We start from the raw sequence: 26,546 nt of genomic DNA on the forward strand, positions 1-26,546 counted from the left end.
GTTCGCTGTGTTGTTTCATAAAAAGAAAATAAATGTCTTAGTTTTTCTGTAGCAGAATAAAATAATTTATAGTAGTATGACCTGATGTCAGAAAGTAGTATTACTTTATCTTGTGTGTGTGTGTGTAACTTTTTGTTTTTCCAATGTATTTGCTGCGTCGTGAAATCTGTTAACCCCTGTACTCCCACATCAAGCCTGAAGATTAGAAGTTAGGTATCTTTCTTCTATTTTACAAATGAGAAAATCAGTCATGGCCCACAGCAGCCCAGGGTTTACCTCATAGCATTGATGGAGTCAGAAACAGAGATGGTACAGAAAGCACTACTCCATACACCATTCAGTCAGATGCACATTTATTCTTTTCTGGAAAAGAATCATTGTTGTTTCTTAAATTCTAGACTCTTAAGACAGCAGAGTTGTTGGTTTAAAAGTGTCTTTGAAATATTGGTTATTTTTACATTTAATAAGCTGCGCTAAGAAACCAAAGCTACCACTAGGCAAAAAAAAAAAAAAAAAGAAAAAAGAAAAAGAAAGAAATTGTTATGAAATTAATAGTTTTCTCATATGCCAAAATTATTTGTGTATCTTGGAGAGAGATATTTTGTGTTATGCCTAAGTTGCCCTTGTAGATTGTTAAAGTATAAAAATATTAGTTCAAATCTTGACCATCATTTTAACATGAGAGGTAAATATAATTTATCTAATAGTCTCAAGAGCCTGGAGGCAGCTAAGGAACTTTACTCAGAGCATGGCTCAACAAAGTTACCCGTCCCCTCTTCCTGTCATGTTGGTACGCTGGGAAGTCGATTCTGATCATTTCAAGGACCTATTACTGTTTTTGCTCAGGTGGAAAGTACTGTATGATTATACTGCACTAGATGTAATAACAATAGTGATAACTAATGTTAATTGTTTTTCATATACCAGGCAGTAGTCTGAGGCTTCATATGTAAGTCAACTCATTGAAGCATCACAACAATTCTTTGTGATATTTATTATTATGATCCACTTTTTACTGACAAGAAAACTAAGGCTCACAGAGAAAAAATAATTTGTCCACCCACATAGCTAGTTAGTGGCAGAGATCAGATGCCAACTCAGGCAGCCGGGTGCAAAGGCTGCACCATGATCCTTTGCTGTGACTGCCTGTCCACTTCTGATTTGTCTTTGGCTTCTCAAGTTTAGGCTTAATTTCTTCTCTCCAGTAGATGACTAAGGAAGGGAAGAGTCAGGGCATCAAAGAATGGCCCACTGCAGAATTTACAGAATCCCTGGTCTCAAAGGAATTATCATAGGACATTGTCCAGACCCTTGATCAGATGCCACTACCTGTAGACCAGTCAGTCAGATGCAGATTTCCATTCTTCTCCAAGAGGAAGTTATAATTGCTTCTCTTAATTCATTTCAGTATTTAATTAGCCTTCATCACTCTGAGGTTCTTCACACCCAACCGAACCAAGATGTGTAAGAGTTAGCCAGAGGTTTGGACATTGAAGCAATAGCTAAAATTAACTTTGGACTTCTCTGTGGATTTTTTAAATCCATGTTCCAGTGGCATGGATCACTGTAATATATAAGCATAAATAAATGCATTAAGTCCCAGCTTGCTTTTTAGAAGATGCCATTGAGTATGCAGTGGAAACAGGAAGCACAGCAGTCCGTTCTCTGCCTGACAGCTTCTCCAAGTAGTGCTCCCTGAAAGAGGCTCATTACTTGCACTCCATCTTCAGTAGAACTCACAGGCTCTCTGATCAGAACCCACCAGGAGCATTTCCCCAGCGACAAGGTACTGATTACTGAAACCTCTCTCCTGAGCTGAATCTGACCTGAAAATCAGGTTGCTGGTGAGGAGACCCATTCACTGGAGCTGGCCTTTGGGGCAGTTATAAACAGACTGTCCAAAGAGCTGAGCAGGGCTCCAGCAACCAGGCCCATAGGCCACACAGAGCAGAGCATTTCCCTCCATGTTATAGGTTTCTAAACTATAAATACAATATGGCCTAAAACTATACTGATTCAGTGTCATAAAAGTATCAAAGAGAACGCTGGTGAATTAATACACCTCATTGACATTCTTTAGGGCCACCAAGTCATGTAAAATATGAATTCCCATGCCTGTCTTGCTAATATTCATGAAATTGTGCAGATTAGAGAAGGCCCTAGTAGTTGAAAAAAATACATTCAAGGAAATGAGACATGTGAAAAGGATGACATGAAGAAAGGCAAACATGATGCTTTTACCTACGTTATACCAGGCTGGGGGCCTAAGAGAAAGATCACATTCTCCTCTGATCATCCCCCCGGGGATCTTCTGTGTCCTCTTCATCCAGTTTTCCCTCTGCACTTGGCCTAGGCCGGCAGAAGGAAAGGTGATGAAAAGGGGAGAGACAGCTCTCCTCCACCAAGTAATCCTATTGCCGATTGCCCTCTGGCTGAGAACTCAGTCACCCAACTACAGGGAACTCTATCTGTTCTGCTCTTTAGTTTAAAAGGAGTTGCCATCCTGTTTCATTTTCCTTTGAAGTTCTATTTCAATGGATGGCAAATTGTAGCAATGACTTAAGAATAATTTGGGCCTGGATGGGAGGGAGGGCAGGGGTGATGGGTGTTGGGACTCACCTGACTGGAAGCTTCTCTGGCCACTCTTTCTGGGTAAGTACTACATTTTCTCTGCCCTTTTCCATCAGAGGGAAATGATTCTTAGGTAAACTTAACCTTCACATCACTTAGAATCACAAACCCTGCCTCTATGTAGGTGCCTGTACATCTAGCAAAAGAAGCAAAGAGCTCTCTTTTTTTTAAAGCGCTTAGTGATTGGTTACTTTGGAGATAGAGTGCATAAAGAGGAAAACTTAGACAAACTGCTTTCTTTCCATATAAATGTCATTTCCATAGCATGCATTTTTAAATGTAATTCTTTAGGTGGCAAAGCATGGAAGAAAATTGGAAAAGTATTCAAAAAGACTTAAAATAAACAAAACTGGAAAACATACAACTGCTTTAAATCTGTTGATAATTTTCATGGAAATAATTCACATTTTGAATTGTCAAAGCCTTTGCTCTATATATTCTATTCTTCTTTGCAAGACTTTTAGGATTATTATTAATAATTATCTCTTATATATTCCTAAAAGCTGGAGAAAAAGAATAACATTGTAAAGGCAGCATGGTTATTATAGTTGTTGTTTGTATTTAACATTTTTCATATTTACACAAGCAATAGGATTAAGTGAACATAAATTTTACATTTTTTCAACACCTTCCCTGTCTCATCTGCAATGGATAAATGGAATGAAACTCTAATAAGACAAGTACAGTATCTGCACAATAAAATCTATTTACCTACAAATGTATACACGCACTGGTACAGGCCTAAGAAATTAGAGAACCGTGCCCTCAGACAGACAGAGGCACACATGATTATTCTCACTTGACAGACCAACTGTAACACTCTTTCCTAGTATTTCTCTCCAGCCCCAGAGACTGGATCAGGAAAGAGACACTTGATAGCTGCTGTTTCCGTGGTTGAAATATTTGTGAAGTTAACGCATAATCTGAAAGCAGAAGCTAATAAATTATAGGATGCTAATTGGAACTGGAGTGGAGCTGTCAATCATGTTATCCTAAACACAGAAAGACCCTCATAACCTAAAAAGGCAAGGCAGCCTTCAGGAGAGCTCCCAGTTGTTTCCAGCCGTGACCTCCAATCCAGCAGAAGCATCACATCCAGACAGGGTGGCCTCTGGCAGAATTGGCAAGGGTGCTTCTGCTCATCGAAGCTCACTTTAAGAAGACAGGCAAATTCTCTTTTAGGAGAAATGAATAAACTATTTTACTGAATCATTAATGTTTAAAGAAGTATAATGTTTAGAGAAATATATTGGATTTATCAGAATAATTATTACTTTGGTAAAACACTATCCTTTATTTGGAATTTTTCACTTTAAAAACAAGTTTTACTCAATAAGAAAAATTATCTAAAGTTTTCCACAATATAGTGTCATGTCTGCTTCAAGTTACAGTATTTCTATGAGTTTCCAATGTACTCTTATGAAACTAAGCTCCTCTAAAACCAAAAAAAAAAAAAAAAAAAAAAAAAAAAAAAAAAGTCCAAATTTCCTTTGTCTTAGTGGAATTCATTTATTTCACCTAGAAAAGCAGCCATAGCTCATTTCCTACTCCCTTACTTTGTTCTTAGGATCTTCTAGTAAGCTCTCATTCTGCTTATTTCCAAATGTCTCAAAATGGTATAAGTGGTTTTGCTCAAACTACACTCCACTGTCATCATTATTTCCATTTCCTATCAAAACTACATAAATGAATAAATATGTAATTATCACAACATAAGAGAAATTTAGGTTAAAGGCAAACTAAACTTTGGAACCAAAACTAAAGTGTTAAAATTTTCTGATTTCTAGTCAATAGTTCCATGACTCTAGTAATCTAGTTACCAATTAGAAGTTTTTACCAACATTTATTTTCAAAGTATATACTTTAGTCTCTACATGTATTTACAACTACTAAAATATTCAGTTAACCTTATAATTTGAAACCTTCTTTAGAATAATGCAAATAAAAATAGTTTTCACTTACAAAAAGCAAATAACTATCTTAAAAATTCTATACACATCCTTGCTCAAAACAATTATAATTGATTGGAATGTCACAAGCTTATTTATTTTCCTGCTAATTCACATTACTACATACAGCCTTACCCTTATTTTTGGCAACTATGTTATTGGCCCTCTGCCAATAATGGTATTATTGAGAAAAGTAATGGAAAACAAAACAAAAAATATTTGTTGTTATTGCTGTTTATTAAGTTTTGGATAAGTTTGTTCTGCCATGGTCATGAAACCTCTGCTGGACAGAGTAGCTTCCAACCTAGCTGGGGCATTGGAGGCAGCTCAGCCTCATCTGGTGCCCAAATATGGGGCAGGTCAGCCTCATCTGGTGCCCAAACATGGGGCAGGTCAGCCTCAGTTTATTTTTACTAGGTACAATCCTATTTCTTTCATCTTCTTCTAGTGCATTTTACCCAATGTGTAATCTACCTCATAAAACAATTGGATATTTTTTCCTCTAATATCATGTGATGTTTGTTATTGTACCTACTTCTATATAGAATTTTCTGATGTCTCTGTAAGCACCACCTAAAAGTTCTGCATTATTAGTATTATTCCACCTTGCTTTGCGGAGTGTGAAATTTCCTTTTTACCTCAGGCAATTTCTCCTCCCAACTCAGAACTTCAGAGAAGGGCACTGACAGACAGATTTTGGTTAAAAACAAAAAACAAAAAAACAGTACAGAGCTTATGATATTTGTTCTTCCTTGTTTAAAGACTTCTTCTAAAAACACGTTTTCACTTGTACTTTTTTAAAGGAGCAAGAAAAGGATCTAGGGCAATGTCAGACTTGTACCCTTAGGGAAAACTATAAGGAGGTTGTATTAGATTAGAATTGGTGAGAAGAACTACTGGTGGGGCCATAGACCCAGTGGACACACTGGAGGTTAGACTTCAGCCAGGACTTAGTAATACCTGGCTCCATAAACTCCACTCTAACGGGGTGTGTATGTATAATGATGCTTCAAGTCTCTGAATACCAGTGTCAATTCATACCTTCTGTTTAATAGTCTGAAATGTCTGGGAATTCCCTCCCTCTCCAGAGTACAGTCACTAGACTAAGTGGCCATAGTCCCCTGTGGGGTGTCATTACAGTATAAACTATGATGGTGTTACAGCATCCTTCTCCTAGGACCTGTACTCTTCTTCAGTCAATGGGTGACAGATTTGAAAATTGGCTCAGATCTAGGATCTGAGCAAGGATCATAATTTTAATTGGAGTGACCACATTGGCCTCCTAACCCCTCCATTTTTGCCTTTTTCTTATGGTTGGTGTTAAACTGCCAATTTGTTTTGTCTTAGAGACAACATGCTTTATTAACTATCTGCATAACTATCTATGGACCCCATTGGCTGTCTCTCCATCATTACACTGATGGGGTTCCCCTGGCTTCTAGTGGTCAAGTACAGCCATCTGGCCTCCATTATTTCAGGGCTGTTTCATACCCATGGATGTTAACAAGTCCAGATCTGAGATGGCCTCTCCTAGCATCATCTCTGGCCTGCAGAGCAGACCATTACTGAACAATAAGAAGAATGGAAGTCAGCACTCACTGAAATGAAGAAGACTTCAGGAAAAGGATTCATTTTGAGAGGTAGGGTGGCAATCAGAGGTTCAGTTTGGGGTATGTTAGCTTTGAGATAATTGCTAGAGATGTAAATGAGAGCTGAGTATACGGTTGAAGAGGAATTAAGGAGAGGTGTTCAAGCTAAAAAGTCAGTATGTAGATAAGGCTGACACTAGCCATTAGACTGGTTCAGCTCAACCAAGGGTGTATATAAATAAAGTCCAAGGATGGAGTCAGAGTCACTCCCATGTTTAACATTAGGGGCTAAGAAGGAACCTGCAATCAGGACTATGAAGAAGGCATTTAAAAAGTAGTAGAAAAATCAAGAGAGATTGGAATCCTAGAAGCCAAGTGAACAAAGCATTTGAAGCAAGGAATTATGGACTGTGTCAGATATTAGTCATAAGTATGGTAACCGTATGTCTCAGTTTGGCTGGGATAGTCCTTGTTTATGTCACACAGTTCATAATTCCTTTTCAGCCTACAATAGCCTGTATGATCTGACCTCCAGTACCACTCTCCCCTCCCCTCACTTCACTCTTGGCCTTGCTGGTGTTCCTTATACAGGCCAAGCATGTTTCCATCTCAGGAAGGACTTTTGAACTTGACTTTTCCTCTACTACATATTCTTATGACCTATTTTTGAACTTACTTGAGATCTTTGCTAAGTATCTCTTTATCAGACTGGCTACCCAACATAAATTAGCAACTACCCTCACTGTTCCTCTCCCTGTCTATACCTTGTCCCTTGATTCATATTTCTATTAGCATTCAGTATCCTCTGTCATGTGATGTATATATATAATATATATATCACATATATTTTTGCTTGTTTATGTATTATGTCTTCTCCACCAACTAGAATTCTGAAAAGTAAGCTTTATCAAGGCAGATCCTTGTTTATTGCTCTATTCCTAGTGCCTGTGACAATGCTTCCTGCACAGTAAGCACTCCATAAATATTAACTGGGTAAGTGAAAGAATGAATGAGTGGGTAGATTTACGAGTGAGCAGTAAACTGTAGCTTATCCATTCTAAGGGATTTTTTGAAGGCGTTAGAAACATTATCAAATATTTTTTAATGATAAGTGGGAAAGCATATGTTACCAAGTTAAGTAAAAATACTAGATACAACTATTTATTCCTGCCATGAAAATAAGCTCACATTTGGGATCAAAAAAAAAAAAAAAAAAAAGCTGGAAGAAAATATCCTAAAATATTTATGATAGATTTCGGGTGGTTTATTTGACCCAGTGATTCTTCTTGTCTTAAAGAAGCCTGTAAGGATTGGGATAGGTCATCTGATTGGGGCACCACATAGCCGCAGCCAACTGCAAAAAGAAAAATTGGACTGGCTTCCTTTTACCAAGAAGAGATCTAAGAGAGGTCAAAGGCACCTTAAAATTTATTCTATTTTCATAAAAGTCATTATCAGGATAAAAGGTGGGTTTGAGACAGGGGAAAAACATCACGATAAAATATTATTTTGCCTATTTTAGCATATGTTCACCACTATTTCAAAACTTGCAGTATTTCAGGCCCCATCTAAGTCTGATCTGAAGCTCAAAGCAGTCCTCCAACTTCTGTAATCTGTCTGTCTAGGTCTTGGGAGATAACTCAGCATCAAAATAATCTTCTTGAGTCCCTCTTGGTGTTAGACCAATTTTCTGCCCTCCCTTATGAGCTATAGGTGAGGACTTATTGTGAAATGTGTTGGAAAAGGATGATGAGAAAGTCTGCCAGTTAATCCATTGAACATGAGTACCTATTTTGGCTTAGAGAAGATACAGAGAGTTAGAAGATACTACCCTCTCTTCAGAAAGCTTGCACTTTACTTAAGTAGGTATGATACGTAGAAATAGGATGGGATTACATGTCGTTACTGCCAAATGAAATGTAATGACGAGAAAGGCAACAGGAAGTCTGAGAAGGGAAAGAGGAGGGAGCTAGGGACAAACCTTCCCCCAAAATTGGGATATGAGCGGATGCTAAAGTATGAGTAGGATTTAGATAAGCAGAGAAGAATGGGAGAGGAGATTGTAATAGGCCTGGGAAAACCAGTATGGATAAGCAACATAGAGTGTATCTGGGGCCAGGACAAGCTCTTTTCTCAAGGATGTTTCTGGTAAAACATTTTCATCAGAATTATATCAATGTTAATTTTATGTAGGTAAATCTTTGTTCACTTGGTCATGTTAAATCATGAGAAATATTTTTCATTTTCAACTTAAGTACTTTCCTTATGAATTATTACTTCTCCTCAAACAATTTAAAATAAAAATTAAATGTATTGACCAGCTTTTGTATTGTTTTGTTTTTCATTTATCTTTTACAGTTTCTGCTTTCCAGAGTAATTATTTGCCCCAGGTGTAATACTCCCAGGTCATATGTTGCAGATTTAAAAAGTCCTCAATAAGATATTATTCTCTAGTTAAATTTTAGTGAGAAACACATTTTAACACATGCCAGTTTGAGCCACTGCCATTTTTCCCCTCTTAGTTACAAAATCTAACTTTTACGGAATTAACTTACATGGTTTTTAATACCAGCCATTTGTATTTTATCAGTTGCTACTATCCATAATAAATTTTACCTTTGAGATTTTAGCCACAGTCTATTTTATTTTGCTTTAAATATTCCTACCAATATTATTCATTATGAACTATAAAAAGACTACTAATTTGCACTTACAGTTTACTGAAACCTAATATTTGGGGGCTCTTCCTCTCAGATAGTCTATGCATTTCATTACTGTCCAAATTGTGATGCAGATGTATTATACTGAGAATTCAGTTCTTGTATACATTTTTGATCCCTTTGTGTTTTTCAAAATTAAAGTCCATGGCACTGGCAGAGCAAAAGTCCTGGGTGCAAGCAGTGGAAACTGTCTCTGGCTGATTGAACATTCATTAACAGGATATGGGGGTGACTGATAGAATCCCAGACTGGGAGCTATGGAGTCTGGAGCAGTAAGGGCAAGAAGCAGACAGCAGAACCAGTCAGTCTGCTTACCCAGCTGCCAGAGGCACCAGGCTCTAGATTTGCTGTGCCAACCTTCCTGGCCCTGGACACTGCAGTTGTGCCAGACCAACAGCAGTTGCCACCATCACCAGGAAAGACTCGCTGTGACCCCTGTTTCTTCTGTGTCCTTAGCTCTCAATCAGAAGCCTGTGGTGGGTGTCTGTGGGTGCTGGGGGCCAGGCCCTACACCCGCATTCTTTTTTTTTTTAAGTATATTTTATTGATTATATTGTTACAATAGTTCCAATTTTTTCCCCTTTGCTTCCCTCTGCTCAGTACCCCCGCCCCCCACCCAGCAATCCCACCCCCGCAGTCCATGCCCATGGGTCATACATACAAGTTCTCTGGCTTCTCCCTTTCCTATATTATTATTTTAAATTAATTAATTAATTATTTTTTTAACAATCCCCCCTCTCAGACTTAAGACCCTTTATAATCTTAGAGAGGACAACGGGTTACAGTCTTGTGCTCCTCTAGCTGCTTCAAGCTGGGCATGGTCATTGTCCTCCCTACCCTTGGGTTCAGAAATCCCTAATAAGAGTTGGGATGTGGAGAGGAGGGTGGCCTTCCCACATGGGGAAGGATCGTGCAGACTCCAGGTTGGTTGGCTGTCCCCGGACAACGGCGTGCTCGGTTTAACACCATGCCTGCCCTCTTTCGGCAATAGATCCTAGAGGAACAAATGGAACATAGCTCCCACCCAGAAGATGAGGGCAGCGGAATTCCCTAACTCAGGAAGGCATGTCTGATGAGGGATTATCCAAAGAGTGATAAATGCCCTTTAGAGGGTCAGCAGATCAGAAAAAAAACACTGCCTTGCTCAGCGGAGCAACAGATGTGGCAACAAATCCTGGACTTCTACTTGGAGGTTGCTCACCACAGGATACATGGACTTCCTTCCCTGTGTTCCCCACTGTTCAGCCAATCATCTGTGAAGGCAAGTTTAAAAATGAACTAAAGTCTCCAAGGTAGAAGGGAATATGTGATCCTCCACCATGGTAGATTCTAGCAAATGTTATAAACAAAATGTTCTTCTCATACCAAGCGAACATCCCATGTACCACGATTTAGTAAGATGCAGAAAGCTTTCCTTAATGTTGCTATGAGAGCAGTTAAGGCTTTCAGATTTAAATGGGTAGCTCCAAAAAAGAAAAAAGAAAAATAATTGGCTTTAAATCAGAGCATTTCACTAAAAAATATTTAAAATAGTTCTCATTTAGGTATTTATTATTTCATGTAGTTTCTAAAAATCACAGAGCCTGATTAGCATTTATAATCATGTATATATAATTTTAAGGGCAATTTGATATTAAATGGAATTTTAAGTATTTTATATATAAAAAAGATATGGCAAAGAAAAACGATCTTTATGTTAGCTCATTTCCATGATAAAACATAAGTCACAGAGAGAATTTTATACCACCCAATGCTAAACTTTAGGATTTAGACATCTTCATGGTTTCATTTTCATTATTTGAAAACCTTCAAAATACAAAATATTTTAGAATAGTCATTAAAGACAGTATTTTAGTATAGCAATAGCTTTGCAAATGATTACTTATGCCATAGGTGCTGGTTCCATTGGGGTTGTAGAGTTATTTAGTTATTTTCTCAGTTCCCTTTGAGATCATCTGCACTTCAGTTGAACCCCTGAGCATGCTCCTCATCCCCTTCCTTCAGGTCTTTGAACATTCCTATTTTGTCTCTAACCATCTGACCCAGATATTTTGTTTACCATCCAGACTGAAGGTGGGCAACTGTCTAAGAGTCTTCAAGGATGAGGGGGAGCAATTTCCCTTCCAGACTTGTGAGTATTCTGAAGCTTTCCAAATGCTCAGTGGTTCACCTCAGAATATTGCTGAAGTTTAGACAGTTGGTATGGGGATTGTCAGAACTGAAACCAAGTGGTTCTCAGAACCAAGATTAGAATTCAGAAACTTTCCAGTGTTAATTCAGATTCATAGACCACCACCAGATCTATCATTCTACTAGGGTTTCCTTTCAGTAACTACTTAATGGGAGTGTTGATCTCAAGTCTGCATTTCCCAAACAGAGTTGTTAATCAGACCCATCTCCATGTCCACTGTGAGTGAGACAGGCATAGTTCAGGCATCCAGGCTTGCCAGGAGGGCAGGAAGCCACTTGTTTTTCTTGGCAGATACCTTTGTCTGCATGTGGTTCCTTCTCTTCTTTCCTCAGACCACAAGGTTCAGATTCCTTGGAGCCTAGAGGACCCTCAGAATTATCTTCACCTTGGCTGCATTCTGTAGCAAGTACCATATAGTTTAACCCTTCTTGGTTCTTGGTTTCCATTAAGGCAATTGACATACCGTCATCCAAATTCAAACAAACCATGTTGCTATCTTCACCTATGGAAAAAATATGAGTTATTCTATTAGCTATTTGATTTCTTTTATTTGTAATACGCATGTTATGTGAGAACTATAGCACCACCAACCTTATACATTGGTTCAGCAAACTTGTGAGGACCACTAGGGAACACAAAGATAAACAGGACACGCTGCTTGTCCTCGAGGCTAATACAGTCTAGTAGGAGAGCAGATACACCACAGGGGTGATATGTGCTATAATAAAGGAATATATAAAGTGTGGTGAGGTGCACAGAGCTGATTCTGCCATAACAGGTGGAACGGGTCATGATCTTCGTGACAGAAATGAAGAAATCATGGCCCTTTTTGTCCAAAGTGCTAACCCTTCCATCCTGCCACCCTAGCTAAAATATCTGCCTTTAAAGATGTGTTTCCTTAAATTAAATAATCTCATCACTAATAGGATAATATTAATGGGATTCCTACCACACGCCAGGCTGTGTTCTAGGTATTGATAGCACAGCAGCAATGGAAACAAACTTGCCTGTTCTTTGGGGTTTACATTCTAATTGGGGGAGACAGAAAATAAGTTAGACAATTAAATCTATGTCAGGTGGTAATAAGCACTATGAAACAAAAGTTGGCGGAAAAGCAGGCAAGAAAGTAATGGTGGGAAAGAGGCTGTTATTTTAGACAAGGTGTCAGCAAAATCTTCTCTCATGAGGGAAAATTTAAGTCAGATCTGAGTTGAGTGAGAGAATTCTCCACGGGGATATGTTAGGAAGACGATTCAAGGGGTGGGGGTTGGGGAGAGAACAGTAAGAAGCAGTGTCCTGAGCCAGGAGCATGCTGGGTGTGGGCTGAGGACCTGTTAGGCAGCAAATGTGGCCGGCCCTCCTCAGCCATGCCCCCGGGACAAGTAGCATATGAAACTATTAACAGATGGTAAATTTAAAAACTAACATGCTTCTGACCTCCAAAGGCTGATAGGAAGTGATAACACAGGCTTGGCAAGCTCTGATGGCAGAACGTAGGTGGAAGGACAATGACATGACATATATTATTAATCATAACAATTATTAACACTTACAGAGCACTTCCTATGTATCAGGCACTTTTCTAAGCTATATACATATAACAATGCATTCTTCTATTAAGTAAATATAAGTGTTATCCCTATTTAACAGATGAGGCAATTGAGGCACAGAGTGGTTAAATAATCTACCCAAAGTCACATAGCTGGAATTTTAGTCCAGACTGTCTGGCTCAAGTCTGTGTCCTCTTATCCACCCTCCCTGAGGGAAAGGTGAGGTTGCTGTGCTGTACCAGGGGGCCCATGTGGGTGAGCAGTGTGCCCTACAGGAGTCCGTGAGAAGTGCAGACTCAGACACGTGTGTGTGGTGTCAGGATGGCAGCAGAAAAAGGGACAGCTAGAGAGAGTAGTTGGCCTTCTTCACAATTATGCTCATGTTATTTTGTCTATCTCTATAGAGGGGGTGATCTTTCTATATAGAAAAGTATAAGAGTTCTTATTGAAACCTAATAGCAGAGCTTCTGAAACACTTCACAATATTCTAGGTAACCAAAAAGATAAATATACAATACAAGGTAAATACACAGATGTACATTATGGGACTTGTTTTTATCAATACTTTTACATCTCTGGGTACTAGTACCTGGATAAAATAATATGATCAGAAATATTACTGTCCTTTCATAAAGTATATTTGAAAAATCAGAAGTATTTCAGTCATTAGATGATGGTCCTTCCCTTTCACCTCCCATCCTTCCAACCTGAGAGCATCACATGTGGGTGGGGCCTGCCGGGCTGCCAGCCTTCTGTACTGAGCCCTGGTGTACATCCAGGTTGAATTTATTTGAAATGAATTTAAACCGAAATATGAGAAAATGTCAAAGGACTAAGGGAAGCATCATTGTATCTATTTTTTCTTGTTAGAATTTAATGGATCTACCTATTTACAAGTTCCACATCTGATGCAAAGCTTACTTCATTACAAGAGCATATGAACTACTGTCCCTACTCTGTATTATTATGTGCACTTTTTTTTTAGACCCTTCCGCTGAGGGCAAATAGGATGGCCAAGCTGCAGGCTCACACGTTCTTTGGCATCATCTCATGTTCAAACATCATCATAGCATATTTCAAACCACATAAATGGTTGAACAGTGTTGTAAAATATCTTTCCCATAGAAATAACTTTATTATATGCCAGGTTTGGTTAGTGCTTAAATGGTGGAAGGATCTAAATGTTCTGAGTATTTTCAATACGTGCTAACTGCCATTGAGAGACTTTTAAGATTAGTTTGTTATATATGATAATAGCAAGAGAAATAATTTAAAATGATAGAAATAAATATTTAACTTCAAGTAGTCCAATGGCCTAGAGTATTGAGGAAATTAGGCTGCTCCTTAAAAGCTTATAAAAACTAGGCTAAGAAAAATTTAGATTTTCCACAAAAACTGAAATCTACAGTATAAGTCTAGTTTCTCACTGCCATATTTTTATCCTATTAAATAGCATATTGGGAAACTTCCTAATGAAACAAGATTTTAATTTTTTTGCTTATTGTTAAGTGAAAAAACTTTTATATAAGGTAAATAAATGTCTAATACAAATTCTGGCACCTATGTAAAAGAAAAATCATTAGCTAACTACTTCATTTGTTCATGATACTTGGAGCAATATTTAGTAACCTGACCCTGGCAAGCTTTCCACAATCAGTACATCTTATTGCATAAAGAGACGTGAGGTTGGCGGGGGGAAGGATGTTTGTTTATTTTTGTTTAAAAACTACTGAGGAGAAAGCCTGCAAGTCAAATCTTAAAACAGAGATTCTGAACAAAGACAGCATAACCTCAGCAACCCTCTCTTTAAGAGGGAAATATTAAAATAAAGACTTCCAAGTAAGACAGGGTATTAACAGACGAGACATATGCCGGCTGACTGGCTATGTTTAGAACAGCAGAAGAGCATTTAGATTTGTTTCCTGTAGAACTCTCTGGGACCGGTGAGGTGATGTTTACACAAATGTTTGGATGAAGTCACTGGGATATTTTTACTCAATGGCCAGATATGTTACTTCTCTCTCTCTCCCCTCTCCACCCCATTAGGTCAGTAGGACCATGGGATAAGCAATGCATTATTGCTCCCTGTAATCCTAATACCCTTTATTTTTTTCCAAAAAAGTCTTTCCAAGACTTTCTTATTTTCTTATGTCAGACAATAACAATGAAGACAGACATTGCACTGCTTCACTAAATATGTTTACCAGTCTGCAAAGCAGCAAACTATTATTAAACACATTCTCTTTTATTAAAAAGGTAATTAATTTTCGGCTTCCCTTGAAGAGACTGTTTCTTGAATTCCATCCTTTGCAAATATGGGAACGCTACCTTTTATTCTACTTCTTCTCTCTTCTCTGCCCCTTTGGTTCAATCACTTATCTATCAACATTTTTAGTAATTTCCATATCTTTTCCTATTCTTTACATTTGGGAATTACAGTATTGTAAGTAACAGAATGAGATTTTCCCTTTTCACTAAAATTATGTCTGTGGCACAGAATTGCTTGTTTCTATCTAAATTATCAAAGTTTGGTTATATTCCCAGGTAAACTCTTTCTGCATCATTATTTTGCATATTTATGTCTGCTTCTCTATGTTTTTGAACACCATTTAGAATTTTAATTCAGTTTGCCAAAACTTGGCGCTAAGTCAATTTCATGTACAACTGGTGGATCTTTTCTAGTAGGTTATAAGTAATGCTTTTTCACTCCTCCTGGCTGTGCGGTCTGTTGATAACAAATTGGGGAAAGCGTGTGGACAGAGTCCTTCCCCAGCCCCAGTTCTCTGAAGGCTGAGAGCACAGACTCTAGAACAGAACCAGATTTGACCCCACCTCAGTAGTAGGTGCATGCGCAGGTCGCTACACTTCAGTCCTCTCATCCATAAAATGTAATAATAAAAATACCCACGTAATAGGGCTAGTGTGAGGACTTGATGAATTTACCTATGTAGCACAGTGAGTGGCACAGGAAATAAAGTGCTAAAATACAATTAGCTATTATTGTACTTAAAAGCCACTTACAAAAAGGGTCTTTTCCTGTATATTTATTGTGAGCATTCTCTGTTACTTATTTCAGTCTCACAGGTGAACGAGGTAATGCAATGTGGTAAAAAGATTTTCTCTAGGGTTCACAGAGACTTGTGGTAGGGCCTAAGGTAGAGCTGAGCTGTCAGGACCTCTGACACCTGTTATGGCAGCCTCTGTGATTTTTATAAAAGTTCTGCACATATTAGAAGGAAGGGTTCAATGAGCAAAGAGTAGAATTTTAAAATAAAATACAAGTCACTGTAAACTCCTGCATCCCTCTGGAACTCTATTTCTGCAGCACTTGACCACTCCCTCCTCCCCGAGCCAATCCCCTTTGGATTTCTGTGACAATACTCTCTTACAGCTTTTCTCTTCTCTTGCTGCCTTCCCCTCTCCATGCCGCCCCCCGCCCCCATATTTCTTTGTCAGTCCCTTCTGGACTGGCAATTCTCTGTGCCCCACCCACTGTTCACTTCTCTTCTTAGTCTGCACACTTGAATTCAATGACCTCATCTACACCCTGGACATCAGTTACTTGTTTGCACAGGACAGACCTTCCAACTGAACACTGGGCTTCTCCACTTTTCCCACACCCAGCTGAAATCACACATGTACAATCCTGTTCCTCCTCCTCTTGCCCCATTTCTGGGAGGAGCACTGCTTTTCACCTAGGTTCTCAAATCACTGGGATTCACCATTATCTTCTCTCTCTTCTTCACCATATTAGATGCCAGGTCCTACAGCATCTAGCTCTGTGGCAACTCTGAGTCCATTTCCTTCTCTCTACTCCTGTTACCATTCATTAATTCAGCTTTCATTAATTTTCATTTCCTTCCTGTTACTATTCATTAATTGAGCTTTCATTAGTTTTCACTTCCTACCTGAACTATCCCTCCACTTTCATCACTTGCCATTTCCTGCCCTCATTTATGAGGCACAGCATGTAGGTCTGTGCACACCTCATTTTCTATTATTCCTTGCCTTTCTACACACTGCTCCTGCTATTCTGAAATGCAATTTTTTCTCACTTCCCTGCAGAACTCAGCCTAGAAATAACCTGCTCCCAGTGGCTTTTATTAACTCTTCCTCTGCTACTGAGCATGGATTCAGCATCCTTCCTCTGGACACCCACAGAACATGGATTTCTTCTCAGCGGCAACATGGAATGCCTCCTGGGTTCCAGCAGAAGATGCAATATAAAATCATCTGCTCACCAAATCTTTAAAAGTAAACTTAGTTGTAATGAAAAACATAGTGGAGAACTGACCAAAGAATCTACAATTCACATATTCGTCTAGATTACCTAGATTTTATCTCTGGATTCAGCCAGTATACATACAAACTCACTCAATTGAGCATTTCTATAAATGGTTATATATGCATATAAAATACCTGGAAGCATATAACTAAATTGTAAATTATGGCTAGCATGGGGGAGTGAAGATAGGTAGGAAGCAAGAGACTTTTACTTTTTACTCTGCTTAGATAATTTTATGTTTTTAAACAATAAACATAAGTTACTTTTATAATGAAGATCTCTAAACACAGTTATAAATAGCATAACAAGAACTGTTACTGAGATGAATTACTGGTAATGTTAAAAAGAAAAATTAGAAAGAAATCAGCAATTGCTTTCATGGTTGAGGTAAAACAACAAAATTCTTTTTAAACCTTTAAAAAGATAATGATTGTGTTTAATTTCATGAGGCCTACAAAAATCATATTCACAAACAAATCTGCATCACTGCCTTATCAGTTAAGTGCTGCTTTTAGAGACAAAAGCAGTGATTTAGTAAGGAAACTATGCTTCCAGTGCCAGGTAAGCGAAGCCAGGTCCTGATTGCATTTCAGACATCTACACCTTCAACTCAACCTCGTTATTGCCATTTATCTATCTTAGGAGTAAAAGAATTCACTTCACATACAAGCACACACCACTCCAGATTGTGGTTCCTCTCACATTTCCACACATCAGGTTACACAAATAAGAACCAAGCCAAGCAGGAGCAAATTCAAATGGCTTGAGCAAAACAGTATTATTCAATAGTGAACCAGGATACTCACCTTTCCTGTGGATAGAGACACAGTTCTATAACAGGGACAACTCAAATTCACCAGTAGAAACAGAGCTCACTATGAAACTTTACATATAAAATTAAAGAAACTGACTCTAGTCTCTTGAGGGAAAGAAATACTGTTGCCTCTTTTTCTTTAAAGCTGCCCAATGAAACAAACACAGAGAATTAAGGTGCTTAACACTACACCTTGGGCAAAAGTTAATAACTTTGTTAAAATAATTTTGAAAAATTTTATCAACATTTCATTCAGAGAAATGCATTAAGTAAATGTTGAGAAAATGAGATGGACTTGATAGCATCTAGAATGGCTTACAGGTATGTTTTTCCTTATCCTGTGCGATCATCACATAAACAAGTATATGTCTAAAACCCTCCAAAAGGATGGGGTTGTGTAGCAGTTATAACTCCCGAGGTCTTGGCCCCACCATGAGAAGGCAGGTAGAGATCATGTGAGATGTTAACAAGGCTTATCTGAGGAGGGTTATGCCTGTCAATAGAAAGCAGGGCCTTTCCAATCTGTCACCAAGCTGTTTATGTCAAAGAAGTCACATGATCAGAGTCTTATCTCCATTCAGGTCACCTATTCAAAGCTACTCAATATATATAGTCAGAAGCCCAGTAAACAAAACAAGCAGAGAGTCATCCCTGAGTGTCTTATTTTTGCCTGTTATTAGTCAAAGTGAGGGTATTACCGTGGGCTGCAACAGTGAGATGACTTCACGACTGTCACCAGCCAATCACGGCAGACCAAGAGGCCTAATTTCTGAGAGATGCTGAGTCATGATTTATCTTGCCAGGTTTATGTCTAAGCTCTTGCATTCGGAAAAAAAAAAAAAAAAAAGTGGGGTGGCTGTGAACTTCTAATAATGGGAAGGAATTCTAAAGCAGCTGGAAAGGATCATTTTAAAATTTATTTTGCTGCAACCAATTAAGCAAATGTATTGTAAATCTGGTTTTGGAAATGGACCAAGTGACCACTGTGTTTTATTTCTGTTTTGTTCTCTTCATAGAACTGCAAGGCTTAGTCTGTCCATCACAATGGAATGGTTCCAGAAGATTCTTCTCCTGATTACTAAAATACTGAAGTTGTGGGATCAGACTAGATTGTAGCACAATAATCATGGCAAAAATACTCAGCAGTTAGAACCAATAGGTTAGATATATGCACACGAACATGGATGGCTCTTAGTGCTTGATGAAAAAAGAAAGAGAAGAAGCATTACATAACACAACAGCATCTGTGCAGACAATGTACAATTTGCAGGAACATGTGCAGATAAAAAGATACACATTAAAAACATTACAATGGTTGTCTGGCAGGGGGAGGAAGAAAGCAGAACAAGAGAGGAATAGAGAGATAAAGGGACTAAACAAAAAAATCAAAAAAACCAAAAAACAAAGAGAAGTCTTGCCTAGACCACCGATGGTAATGGACCATAAACTAAGAGTCTATAATTAACTCAGCTCTGCACTTGAGGTCCAAACTTCTGTGAAGGGTGGAAGGGGGAGAATAGACCTCATGAAAATGTGATATAAGAGGTTGATTCTCCTCCTTACTATCTGACATTATAAATTCAGGGACCACATCTCTTTTTTTAATTTAGCACACAAATCAAAATTATTTTCAAAGAAAACTAATATAAGCTCTTGATTATTGTGAAGATGATGCAACTGTATTATTCTTTTTACCCATTCTAAAATGTCTTCTACAGACATCCCATTTTAACCTTGTTCAGTCCACAATGGAGAAAAAAACAGAACATTTTTGACAAAGAATCAAACTTACCTTCAAAGCCTTCATTTATTATTCCATTGGGGAGCACTTCTTCTCTGCATTGAGAAATACTATTTAAAGAACAATTTCTGAATAACTGAAGCTGGTCCTGAATTTTATGGAAAGTAGGCCTTTCGTCAGGTTCTTGAGCCCAGCACTGGGTCATTAAATTCCACCTGGATATGTGAGTAAAGACATGAAATTAAGTGGTGATGGGAGGTCCTTAGGCAGCCATTACTAATAACATAGCCCAGTAAGGTCGTTTTAGAAGAAAAAGATTTTTGAGTTATTGCCATTTTTCCATAATTAATATAAATGAATGAGAACAAAGTTTTTGGTCTCATTTCATAATAATATGCAATATTACTACCTTTATTGGATAACAGTTTTCTTTTGAAAAGCTGACAGTATTTTAACAGTTATTAATCTACATAGATAGATGAATAGATAGAAAATGTTCACTCAAAATAATAAGGGAGCTAAGAGCTATAAAAGTTATTGAAGCTTAAAAAGATTTTACATTCATATCTTAATATCTAAAGCAAAATCTAGATTACTCCATTCCACACAGATATTTAGTGGCACAACCAGAGGCAGAAACCATATTTCTTTCTAATGTCTTTACTCTTCATTATACTGTCAGGTTAATTAAGACATTCAGTTCTCCCAGACATAAGTAGCTGGTTGACTAAATACTATCTTTTCCTTTACAGGTATCTAGGAAATGTCCGTGGAGCACTCTTAACCAGCGCTCATTTGTTCATTAATTAAGTTATTTATTGAATATTTATTATACCAGCAATATATCAAGAGCTAGCAATGTGGCAGTGTGTGCTGGTCCTCATAGGAATACATTCGTATTATAAATGTAAGAAGGTGATAAAATTTATCTCACTACAATTTTTATGAGCAGGAAAAATATGTAGCTCTTTTACATTGTTTGTAACTAATTAGGTCCTTCTCAGAGCCCCCACCTGGCAGAAGAAAATTAACTTCATTTAATGAAGGTGGTTTAAAACCTAGTCCATAATCATATCCCTCCCCGTTGTCCATGTCCATGAGTCATTTATACACGTTCCTTGACTAAACCCTTCCCTTTGTGGGAGAAGGGGTGAGCTGGGTGGGGGGAGCAATGGGGGAAAAATGGGACAACTGTAATTTAAAAACCAAAAAATAAAATAAAAAAATAAAAAATAAAAAATAAAAAAAACCTAGTCCAATTCAGGGTTTTAAATAATCTTAGTAGGTAATGCTCAGTCTTTTTTGGATAATAGCTCAATCTGTCTTATTTTTAGGTTATTCCTACTCCCTCTGTCCCCTTCTCCAAAATAATGTTAGGATATATGTTGGGTGAAAGTCTCGTGTGACATACAGGGGCACAGTGAATCATCCTTTGGACCCCACTGTCCCTTGTATATTTGCAAGTCTCAGAGTGGAATGATCAGTAATTCCATGGCAGTGCCTGACCTGGTCCACCCTGTGGGCACCAGCTGCTATCTGTAGTCTGTGATCTCTTATTTGTCTTTGGGCCCTTCCCAGTGAACTGGTCTTCTCTTTTCTCTTTCTAGCCCTAGGCTTTTTTGTCCTGGGGCTGCACTGAATACCATGTCTACAGACACAGCCCAGGGAACCCATTTCTCTTTCTGCTTCATGCCCACAGAATGCTCCCTGGCCTCATCTCTAGCTTTCCTCAAAAGTTCATGCCATATGGGAAACAAAAGAGGCTTAAAAGTTTGAGCTAGACATTCTCTGTGTGAACATGCTATTCTACCTCCTTCATGATGCTGGGTCTTCATGTCAACGTGGGGCATCCCCTGCTCAAAGATCTTTTTGCCATCCTCCCACACTGAGAGTAGTTGGCAGTTACTCCATGCCCTTGATGTTGCCCACGCCTAATCTGTTTGAACCTTAGAGAGAAGGTTAGAGGACCTAGATATCCAACATCTTCACCCTCCTGCCTTTATCTGCCAAGGTCTTTTCTTCCTATATTTCTCAAGGGCTTAGAAGAAGTGGTGCTTCTATTCACTTCCTTTTTTTATTAGATAAACTTGCTCTTTTTTATTAGACCATCCTTATATAGAATTGTAGGTCCTAGTCACCCAAACTGGCATTTAATACAGTAACAAAGAGCTAAAGGATTCTAGATAATCCTCTCTGCTCCAGGCTTGGTTTTCAAGTCTACTTACTTACTAAAAAGGTCAAGTACATGCTCTCTCTCTCTCTCTCTCTCTCTCTCTCTCTCTCTCTCTCTCTCTCTTTCTGGTGTTATAAGGCAGGTTTGGGGCAGGGAGAGAAAAACTCATAAAGAAATATCAATCAGGAAGTATTTAAAAATATTAGGACTACTGTATCAACAGATAAATATAAAATTACAAAACATAAGTTATAAAAAAAAAAGTGCTAAAGAAAACAGTGTAAAATCTAATAAAGATGGAGCCATTTTGGGAAGTTGCTAACAGAAGGCCCCTCTGCAGAGGTGCATTTAAGCCAAAGAACTTTGTGGGAAAATAACATGCTAGTCATGGGAATAGGGTGGGGATACGATTGAGGGGACACACTAGAGGAAGGGAAAGCATGTGTAAATTTCTAAATTTGGAAAGAACTTGGCACATTTTAGAACCTGAAAGAAAGCCAATGTGGCTGAAGAGCTGTCACTGAGGAGGAAAGCATAGGAGATGAGGTCAGAGGAGGGACGAGAGACCATGCAGGTCACATAGACCTGGCCAGGAGCTGGACTTCAACACTACAATGGTAAGCTGATGAAAGTTTTTAAACAGGCATGATTTTTATATTTTTAAAGGATTATTCTAGCTGATAGATGTGGCAAATGGTTTGTAGAGGGGCAAGTTGGAAGTCAGGAAGATATTAGAAGATAATGGTGGCTTGGACTAAGGCAAAGGCAATGGAGCTAGAGCAAGATTATATTCAATCATAGGTGAAAATGGTCTACAAATCATTGTAGGTATTGTATTGAACATAACTAGTATCTATTGTAGGAATTATAATCTCCATTTCATTATAATGTGGTATGCAAATTCTACTTCCATCTCTTGACAAGCATCTCAGGTCAGACTTAGTATTGAATATGGAGTAGTATGGAGAAAACTGATACTGGTCTATTTTCAAGTATTGATATGGTGTCTTTTCATATTTATGAGAAGGAATTTCCATTCCGGATATAGAATGCCAAATTTGGCTCTATTCTTTTAAAAGTTAAACTTATAGCTGAGAACCTAATCTTTTACATAACCTGTGGCATTTAGAAACAGGGATAATACAAAGATCCCAATGAAGAATGATTAGATTTGAAATAAAATATCTTATTTATTTTAAGTAATAAAGTAGAATTTTTATGACTAACTTAAGGGTTGTTTTAGGAGGTGAAAGGAGGAAGTAAAGTATAATTCTCCACAGGAAGCATTTTCTTTCTGAAAAACAAAAAGTTGTAATTCAAAGATATTGGCAAAAAATAGAATCTCTCAAAACTTCTCATACTTCAATTTAAAATTTTTTACTTATTTTATTTATTTAGGCCCTGCCTTATTCTACAGAGGATTTTAAGACACTTAAAGAAAATTACTTAGGAAAAAAGGAAAGAAAAGGCAAGAAGGAAGAGAGGAGGCGATGGAAGCCACATTTACAATTGCCACTTAGCCACACTGTGCCTCACCCCTTCGCGCTGTCCCCCAAAAGGTCAGCCTCTTGTTTAATCTATGTAATTTATTTAAACAGATATTCCCATTTTTCACTGACAGAGACTTAATCTACATGGAATCTTATCATTATTCTTAATTTTCTGATGGCACAAGCGTACAACGTTGGAGCATAGGAAACCTTTCTGTCACCCCATCCAGGGACAAATGAACACTGAATTTCAGTAGATTAAGCAAAGAGGAACTTTATAGAGCAATAGTCATTTAAAAGTAAAGAGTACAACTTGGGTTCTTAAATAGCATTAAGCTGGCAATGGACTAAAATGAAGAAGCTTTCAAAAATTTAATCCTGAAAGTGGATCTCTTACATCCTTCAGGCAAATTAATAACAATTCCTGTGGCATAGAAGCCTTTCCTTACAAATAGTCACTTACCACAGTTCAATATCATGCATTAGATACTGGAGCTAAGTTATAGTTACAAATATTCAAACATATTACTCTAAATAAAGGTACAGGTACTTTACTGTTGTTAAAATTTATCTGAGCTGTTTTTTTCAGCTCTACACAGATACATACTCATTATACTTAAAATACATCATTTAGCTAAGTGTTCAGATTCAAATTCCTTCATTTATTATGCCAACCCTTTACTCCTCTTTGCCTCATTTTTTTTCCCAAAATAACATGAGACTCATTAACCATGTTCAATTTTAGCATCTACGATAAAGGCTTTGGGTTCATAAATCAATTAAAATTCAACAAATCAAAATTCCATGGTATCTTTCAGTATTAAGGTGGTGAGTTTCTATAGGTATTTAAAGAAAGCACATAAAATATTGATTTTAAGAACTCCCTTACTCTTTATGCCAATCCTGGAAAGATTCAATTAGCACCTGACTGCACATATTTTTAAGGAGTAAAAATAAGATGGTGAACCTCATGTTCTCAATAATTGCCACCCCCATTTGAGTGACTCTCCAGTAAAGTCCAGTTGTTACTGTGATACATCTGCCAGAGAACCCCAGAGAGCTCTCACTTGAAGAAGATTTCCCTTTGATCCTGTTTCTTCTTGAGAGTGTTGTGGTTGGTGCATGAACTGAAAGCGGAAGAGGACATCGAGGATGGGCTTTCCACCACACACCCCAGTCTATGAGAAGAAGGGGGAATGCTCTGAACTCCCGCATTCCATTAATAGCTGAACACAGAGTAGCCAGCTACATAAGGGCTCACCTGACCCAGGGTGCATCCAGGTGCTGAGAATTTAAGCAGTGAATAGAAGGCACAGCATGGCTCAGTGCAGACTTTCAACCCTCTAAGCGGGGCCTGTGATCTCAGAGAACTGCTTCAAATAAAAATCAGTTCCCTCTGTACTCTAAAGGAGAGTAGTTAATCTTTATCATGACAACTTAAGGCCATGGCCAGATTGAATGGCATTGCTCAGAGCTCCATTTCCCAGCACAGCTTGTTTTCCTGGTTGGCAATGAGTTAACCCTTCCTGGGGCTCTGAGAGTTATACAGCACTGGGAGGGAGGGCTGAGAGCATTGTTTACTTTTAAATTATTGATGTTTAAATGAACTTCAAAACCACCAATGGAATATTTGGTTTCATGAAAATTATATTTTTATAAAATTAGAGCAATAATGTATCCAACTGAATAATCGAGATAAAATTACGTAGAATATTATATTTTCCTGCTTATAATCAGGAATGTCTTTCTAGCACACATTCTTCCTCCTCCTTCCAGTTGCATTTTTGGATACCTTTGGATTAAAGCAAAGTTCAACATACCTACATTTTTCTGATTCACAATAGATAATTAATTATCCACTGATCTGATCCCCAAACAATATAAATGAGCACATCAATCAAATATATAACTCAGTGGTTGATTCTTAAAGTGCTTATGCCAGATAAATTCTAACAACACAATGAAAATTTAATGTGATTGAAATACTGGGAAATTTTTCTGAGTGTTTGATATATATGTAAAAGATGTAAAATAATGATTAGTTTGATTATTATTTAATAAAAATGTACTTCATATTTAGGTATGCTGGGTATTTTTTCTCAAACCCTAGATCCCAGGTTTTCAAATTGTGTATAATTTTTTATCCCTAACTTACAGGAGTCTTCCCATCTCTCCCCAAAATATCTGATGCATATTTTTAGGCATTATTATCAAACTTGTTCATGCATGCATGTGTATAACTAATTTTCCTGTAAATATTCCAGATGCTGTAAAAGCTAAATCATAGAAAGCAGTGATTCAAATCTTCTTCTTCTAGCTGGAAGGTTTAAATAATACAAAAACATTCACCAGGAAGACATCCAACCAAGGTGCCCAGTTCTTAATCATCTTTTGGCTCAAGTCTGAATAATCCTCTAAATAACACAGCATAGTCAAGGCAGTATAATCATGGTGTGTATCCGCATACTGCTAATTCCTTTTGCACTTGTCTGTACCACACAGTTTAGCACTTTATTACATGTTGGCTTGTTATCCAGCTGCTCCATGTGAGTGTCTTTTCTTCCAAAACACATTCTGAGATGCTGAAGAGACAGAACCCTATTTTAAACACCTCTGAATATTATACAATCTTTAGTATGGTATTTTGCACATAGCAGATAGATTCATACTTGTTGCTTGCATGTTCTTTTAGAAACTTCTTCAGTGAAACACCTCTTGGGAAAAGTCTCAAGACAATGTTTTTTCTCAAATCAATACATGACTTTATTGCATCTTTAAAATATTGCAAATAAGTGAGGAATCATTCAGCATTTTGCTCTTTCTGTAGCTGGACAACTTAGATCTCATTCATCAGCCTGAAGAACTGTTTCTTTTTCAGAAATAAAATACCATCCAAAAATTTTCTGATGTCCTTGTTTTTAACTGCTATGGCTTGCTGAATCAAAACAGCTGAATTTGATACAAGTTTAATGTCATTTTATTAAAGAATCAACTCATCTTTCTGGGCCTGAGATAATGAACAAGCAATGCCTGAACTCATCCAAACCCTGCAGATATATTTTTTGCCCAAGAAATTTCTGATTTCAACAAGATAACCATTCTCCTGAATAACAATGTTGATGGGGCAGTGAGCATACATAGACCTCATCTTGTAAGGGAGGCCCAGCGTAACACCCTTGATCGTGTTCTGTGTGTGACTGCAGATAGTGGGAACAGTAGCAGTTCCTTCCTATTTCCGCACCATTTGTCACCCCGGAACCTCTTCTTTTTCTTTCCCAGGATACTGAGTTCTACATTGATGTGGTTGAAGTTCCTCTGCAGGGTGCCTCTGGGGCCCTTCACAATAGCTGTGCATCCATCCCTTCAGAGTGATGCCGACATTTTCTGGAATGTCAACAGTCTACTTGCTAAGA

General features: G+C 37.9%; 1 protein-coding gene across 1 annotated transcript in view; it reads right to left on the reverse strand.

Annotated features, from left to right (window-relative positions):
- Positions 1-10,419: 10,419 nt before the first annotated feature.
- Positions 10,420-26,546, reverse strand: part of ROS1 (ROS proto-oncogene 1, receptor tyrosine kinase) — a 104,658-nt gene continuing 88,531 nt past the window's right edge. The window contains exons 43-44 of the mRNA XM_090279782.1: positions 19,522-19,685; positions 10,420-11,582 (exon numbers count right to left, since the gene is read on the reverse strand). Coding sequence (XP_090135908.1) covers positions 11,272-11,582; positions 19,522-19,685 — 475 coding nt within the window. The 3' untranslated portion in view covers positions 10,420-11,271. The remainder of the gene's footprint in view (positions 11,583-19,521; positions 19,686-26,546) is intronic.

Source organism: Furipterus horrens, unplaced genomic scaffold, assembly GCF_987537825.1.
Source record: "Furipterus horrens unplaced genomic scaffold, mFurHor1.1.pri manual_scaffold_6, whole genome shotgun sequence".
Taxonomy (NCBI): Eukaryota; Metazoa; Chordata; class Mammalia; order Chiroptera; family Furipteridae; genus Furipterus; species Furipterus horrens.